Source organism: Trichoderma virens, assembly GCF_000170995.1.
Source record: "Trichoderma virens Gv29-8 chromosome Unknown TRIVIscaffold_83, whole genome shotgun sequence".
Taxonomy (NCBI): domain Eukaryota; kingdom Fungi; phylum Ascomycota; class Sordariomycetes; order Hypocreales; family Hypocreaceae; genus Trichoderma; species Trichoderma virens.
The window spans coordinates 963,617-970,430 of NW_014013666.1; the positions used below are offsets into that span (position 1 = coordinate 963,617).

At 38.2% G+C, this 6,814-nt stretch overlaps 2 protein-coding genes across 2 annotated transcripts; both read left to right on the forward strand.

The window, feature by feature from the left end:
- Positions 1-138: 138 nt before the first annotated feature.
- On the forward strand, positions 139-1,583 carry TRIVIDRAFT_58336 (uncharacterized protein; the record flags this gene model as incomplete). The annotated part of the gene is made up of 3 exons (XM_014098414.1): positions 139-793; positions 853-1,092; positions 1,435-1,583. 3 exons carry the CDS (start codon positions 139-141, stop codon positions 1,581-1,583), a joined length of 1,044 nt encoding a protein of 347 aa, XP_013953889.1.
- Positions 1,584-2,320: 737 nt separating this feature from the next.
- On the forward strand, positions 2,321-3,304 carry TRIVIDRAFT_181786 (uncharacterized protein; the record flags this gene model as incomplete). The annotated part of the gene is made up of 2 exons (XM_014098415.1): positions 2,321-2,993; positions 3,063-3,304. Coding segments are annotated over 2 exons (915 nt in total), but the record flags the coding sequence as incomplete, so codon positions are not given.
- Positions 3,305-6,814: the final 3,510 nt, after the last annotated feature.

The window sequence follows — 6,814 nt, forward strand, 5'->3', positions numbered from 1 at the left end:
CAGGCTGAAACGATGAGTTGTTAGGCGCCAATTCCATGCGCGCTTATTTTGAAGCCCATGGTAAGTAACATTTCAAGGCTGCATCGAAATTGAACCTTGTAGGTGCTCTGCTTAATACCTTTCATCCATTTCAGCACAATGAAGCCGACCTTTCACGAGATCGATCCCGATGGGGATACACTTCTCATCCTCCACAATGCAAACGCACCATTTGCAGAGCTTCCATCCATTTCAACCCCGCAAGAGGAACCGATTGAACCGGCCTCCACTCCAAAAGATGATGCGGCGGACAAGTCGCAGGAACAGGATGAAAGCGAATCGACAGTCCGAATGCGGCTGTCGTCAAAACATCTCATACTAGCCTCTACATATTTCAAGAAGATGGCCGGCAATAACTGGAAAGAAACAACCCCTGAAGCCGGCTATTCGTATGTAATAAACGCCCAAGACTGGGACGAGAACGCCCTGCTTATAGTGATGAGAATCATCCATGGGCGGACCGCAAAGGTGCCTCGACAGCTAAAGCTCGAAACGCTGGCAAAAATAGCTGTGCTGGTTGATTATTACCAATGCCACGAGATAGTTGGCTTCTTTGCCCAGACGTGGCTCACTGAATCATCATTAAGACAGGTTCAAGACGAAGGAAAAAGAAATCTTATGCTCAGACTCGTCGTGAGCATGGTGTTCCCGGAGAATGAAGAGCTCCCCTTTTGGATATTATCGGAGAAAATTATCCAGAAGAGCACAGGGCCCATTGATGCATTAGGCCTGCCAATAAGACAAGACGTTATAGGTAAAGATGTTGAATATTATACTCTATCATGACAGAAACAGCTGACCCTTACCCTTCAGATGCCCTCAATGAGAGACGGGAGAAGGCTATTCTTGGCGTCTTGCATGGATTCCGTATCTTGAAGACGCGCCTCCGTGATGATGAAACATCATGCTCATTCGAGTGCTCCTCAATATACCTGGGTGCTCTGCACAAAGCCACGAAGAAGATGAAGCTTACCAACCCACGCCCAAGCCCGCCATATCGTGGAATCAGCCTGTTTATGCTGGAAGAAGCCATCCGTGGCCTCAGGGAGCCAAGTTGGAAATCCAACTGCCCACGCTTGTTTGCGCCCGCGACATCAACAACACCAACACCCATCATCGCGTCTTTCAGGAGGACTGTAGCACAGGCAGCACAGGCAGCACAAGCGCAAGCACAAGCACAAGCACAAGCACAAGCACAAGCACAAGCACAAGCACAAGCACAAGCACAAGCACAAGCACCAGCACAAGCAGCACCGGCAGCACCACTTCGTCCTCTTTTTGGCGGACCTCTCGGCGGACGTCCCTCAGCTCAAACCACTAATACAACATTTGTATTTCACTCCGCTCCAGCAGCACCTATAAATCCCGTTGTCATACCTCCTTCCTCGTCACCAGCAGAGCTTCCGAAACCCGCCTCGACGCCCTCAATTCTGCCAGCCTGTAATCTTGCTGCGAAAACCAAGCCAATCATTGATGAGCTACTTGCTGGGATACATGGGCTACAGTTGGGGGACTTTGTTAAATTAGAGTTAAATAATACATAGGTAAACAAGTATGGGAACTAGGTGCTATAGCTGGATGGCTGCTGGGAAAAGACCACCTATGTATATGCAATTCAGCCTTGCACTTTGGCAACTGAATGGAATTCACCCTAGATAGTAGCTACAGACATCACATGCTTCTTTTGATGACGCCTAGAGAGGCTAATTAACAACGTGGCAATTGCAAATCGAGCATATTATTTATATTCTGCAGAACGAAAAGTATCCGCAGTGGAGAGATCGGTCGATGAGGCCCATGTAGACCCGTTTCCCACGTTTCCATAATCCCACTCTGTCGGGTCACAATGTTGGACACTCTACTCCGTAGAAGGCGCCGGTTATTAATATGGTATCGAGTTCAGCTGAGGCGCATTCTGCAACATTTCGCTCACGACCCCTCCCTTGTGATTTTGTTGTTGGTTCACCCCTGTCATTCTCCCCCATGGCCAGGTCTTGCAGAAGCCAATTGGCTTGAACGGGCTTCGATAGGATCAATTAATCAATATGAAGCGGTAAAATCCGTTTACGTTTCTCTGCGCACCCCTCCTGCCTGTCCATATTTCCTGGGGTGAGAAATTAAGCGCCCGTACAGCCAAATCGTGGCACCATGCAGCCAATTCAAAGCGGCGCTTATAAGGCTACCATGGCTGCTTTTCGAGGCTGCATCGAAGCTGAGCCCTTTGACATTCTAATCACCTGTTGCCATTATATTGCTATTATCCTAAGCCAGCACAATGGGAATGACTTTTTACGAAATTGACCCCATTGGGGATACACTTCTCATCCTCCACAATGCAAATGCACCATTTGCAGTAGTTCCGGCGCAAGAAGAACGGAGTGAATCGGGCTCGGCTCTAGACGACAAACCAACGGGCGAACCTCAGAATGCAGACAGCAAGCCGAAAGAAGAGGACAGTAAGCCACAGGATGCAGATAGCAAACCAACGTTACAAATGCGACTATCATCGAAGCATCTTGCATTGGCATCCAAGTATTTCCAGAAATTGACAACGAGTAACATGAAGGAGACTACGCCCGAGTATGGCTATTCATTTGTTATAAACGCCAATGACTGGGACGAGAAGGCGCTGCTGGTCTTGATGAATATCATCCATGGGCGGACTACAAAAGTTCCTCGATCAGTTGACCTTGAGATGCTTGCTAAGATAGCCGTTCTGGTCGAATACTACCAATGCCACGAAGCAGTCGAATTTTTTGCCAAGACGTGGCTTGGCCCTTTATCTACGAGTATAATCATCCCGAAAGAGGGGGAAAGAAATTTCATGCTCAGACTCGTCGTATGCTTAGTTTTTTCAGAAAATTTCAACTTCTGGCTGTTAACAAAGACGATTATTTGGGGGAGCAAGAAGCCCATCAATTCGCTCGGCCTGCCAATACAGCAAGACATCATTGGTAAATAAAAAGAAAAAGAAGAAAAGCCAGGGTGCTACCACATGAAAATTAGCTGACCTTTGGTCCTAGATGCCCTCAACAAGTCGCGAGAGGATGCGATTCGTGTCACTATAGCTGATCTCAATGGGTTGAGGAGGCGCCTCTGTCAGGATCAATCGTGCTCATTCGAGTGTTCCTCAATATACTTGGGCGCTCTCGTCAAGGCCATGACCAAGATGCAAGTCATGGATTCTCCCATGGTTAAGCCATACCGCGGCCTCAGCTTGTTGATGCTAGAACAAGCCATCCGTGACATCAAAGAGCCAAGCTGGTTGAGCAACTGCCTGGGCGCTTCTGCATCTGCGAAGGCATCTACAAAGCCTGCGCCAAAAAAGACCAGCAGTCTATTTGGCAATGCCCCTTCCACAGACACAAAGACCCCTCCCGCTCAAGCTGGCACCACTCCGAAAGCCAACGTCGCCTCTTCTTCGTCTGGGGGTCTCTTTGGCAAACTCGCTTCGTCCGGGGGTCTGTTTGACAAACCTGCTTCGTCTGGGGGTCTCTTTGACAAACCTGCTTCGTCTGGGGGTCTCTTTGACAAACCTGCTTCGTCTGGGGGTCTCTTTGACAAACCTGCTTCGTCCGGGGGTCTGTTTGACAAACCCGCTTCGTCTGGGGGTCTTTTTGACAAACCTGCTTCGTCCGGGGGTCTGTTTGACAAACCTGCTTCGTCTGGGGGTCTCTTTGACAAACCTGCTTCGTCTGGGGGTCTCTTTGACAAACCTGCTTCGTCTGGGGGTCTCTTTGACAAACCCGCTTCGTCTGGGGGTCTGTTTGACAAACCCGCTTCGTCTGGGGGTCTCTTTGGCAAATCCGCTCCGGGAGGTCTCTTTGACAAATCTGCAATACTCCCCCGCTGCAATCTTGCTGCGAAGACCAAGCCAATCATCGACGGGCTACTTAAAGACGCCAAAGGTCTAGAGTTCAGCGACTATGTCAAAAAAGAATGAAATATGATTTACCGTGTCGGTTTCCTGGACTTGTAAGGCTTTCATTTCATGGTGCTTTTTACGAAATGGGGGCCTCTAAAGCTGTGTACATGTAGCAATTGTATGGAAGGTTTATTTCAGAGCAGTAGGCTAATTCATAAAGCTCGTTCAATGAAAAGTAGTCCGTGTGTCAAATGACTACCTCCCATCACGCGCGAACAGGCCATGGGAGTAACAGGCGAGCTGATGGCTACTGTTCGCGCCGCCCCTCCTCAAAAAAAAAGGGGGGGGATGACGACTTGGATCAAGAACTATCCCAGGCCCTGACCGAGCGGATCGTCATGGTGTTGCCCGTAGATATCAAAACATAGCTGGGAGTGTGGGCAGTCCGGCGTATGGAGACTAAGTTCAAACATTGGGCCAATGCGGAAGCCATGGAGTAACTCTCAACGACGGGAAAGTGCCTAAATCATGTAACGGGACGTATTCCGGCAACAATAAAGGAACTTCCAGGATTAACCTCCACCAACGGACGAATATGACCACTACGAAGTAGAAAACAAGCAAAGGGGTAAGAGCAGAAAATGGATATAAATAACATACGGGCTTGTGGGAGATCATATGAGATGTTAACGTTGGGAGAGGTGTGTGGAAGTTAGACATCTAGGTTACTGTAGTAAGGGACTAAGAGATATGTAAAAGATAACTTACTATTATTTAACTTTTATAGAGGTAATTACTTAATATATATACCTATATATTAGGTACTGGAGGTTATATAACTTTATATCCCTTTAATAAAAATAGTATAGGTCCCTCTGTATAAAACTAATATAAATGTCTAAGTATAATAGTAGAAAAAAGGTTTTTAGAAGCTAAAGTATATATTAATCTTTTAGTAAAAGCTTACGATTGTTTTTATAAAGGTTTTAATTTCCTTAATTATTTAAGTTAATTTTTATTAATTTACTGCAGTTAGTTAGTAGTTTTTTATTATTTAATAATAGTTTTTTACTATTTAATAATAGTCTTTTACTGCTTAATAATAGTTTATTATAGCTTTTTATTAATTTTTTATTATATAATTTTTAAAATTATTTTAAAGTATTTAGTATATATATATATTTTTATATTTTTTATAAATATTTTTTATAAATTAATTTTATTTTTTTATTATTTAATTAATTTTATTAGTTTATAATATTTAATTATATAAAAGGCTAGGGGATTTCTGTTTAATAAATATATTTAATAATTATATAAAAAATATATTTAATAAGTTAAAGATTAAGGATATTTAGGAAGGTGTGGCTACTATTAGGGTTATAAGCGTTAAGTTAATAACCTTTAGTTATTATATTATTATTTTTTATTATTTATATATAATAAGCTTTTTAATAAATTTAATTAAGGATTTTTCTTTATTTACAGCAGTGACTTTCTTTAAGGTTTATATTAGTTTATTTATAATAGTACTTTTTTAAAGTATTATATTTAAGGTAATTATTTTTAGGGTATTTAACTTTAAGGCGGTTAACGTTAAGGCAGTTATTTTTAAAACTTTTACAGTTATTTTTTAAATATAGATTTTATAATATTTATATATATAGTCTTTAATAATTATTATACTATATTTTACTTATATAGTATTTAAAAACGCTATAGGTATTTTATTTTTAAATAATATATATAAAATAATATATATAATTTAGTAAATATATTTTAGCTTAAAACCTTTTTTTTATATTATTTTATAAAGGCTATAGGATATTAGTGAAGCTTTTAAATTAGCTATTTAAAAGAATTTTCCTTAAGTAATAATATCTATAAAAGTCTAGTAGTTATTTATTAAAAACTATATTATTTATTTATAATATATTTATAAAATATTTATAATATTTTTATAATTTAGTAAATTTAGGGAGAGGTTTATTTTTATTTTTTATTTTTTTAAAATTATAATATTTATAATAGTAAGATACTGGGGTAGCTCTTTAAGTAACATCTGCTTTAGTACTATAGTATTTATTAAGGTTTAATAATAAAAGAGGTTTTAAAAAAGAAAAATAAAAAAAAAGAAAAAAAAAAAATATAAAAAAAGGTTATAATATAAAAATCTAAAATATAAGTAGGGAAAAATAAATAATATAATTAAAAAATAAGGTCTATTGGCTAATAGTTATTAATTAGCTGGTATTAAGATTTACTTATAGGTTAGCAGCTGGTGTATACTGTAATACTATATTAATATTAGCTTTATAAAGCTAATATTACTATAGCTTTATTATATTTATTATTGGTTAAAGAAGTCCTATAATATCTAAGGTATATTTAATTATAGGGTTACCTTTGGTTCTTATATAGTGTTTAAATATCTTAGCTATTTAATTTTATATTCCTTTTTATTATTATTTATTTTCTTTATAATGATTTTTTAAATAATAAATTTATATATTTTATTTATATTTAATAATCCTAGTAGTTCTATTAGTTAAATTAAGCGTAAATATATTTTAAAATATTTAATATTAAACTTATTTTTCTATTTAAGATATTCTAATAAATTTAGTTAATATTTTAATAAACTTATTCTCTTTAAAACTTTAAATAGTCTTACTCAGTAATAGGATAGTTTAGTTTAATTTTATAAATAATACCTAAGTTATCTAAGTTTAATTAGTTTAATATATACTAAATCTCCTTCTATAATATTAAGTAAGTTAATATATCGTCGGTTATAATATATCTTTATCTATACTATAGCTAATTATACTATATTTTATATATTTTTATATATTTATTAATAACTTTTAATATAATTATAAATACTTTTAATAATAGTTAATATTAATA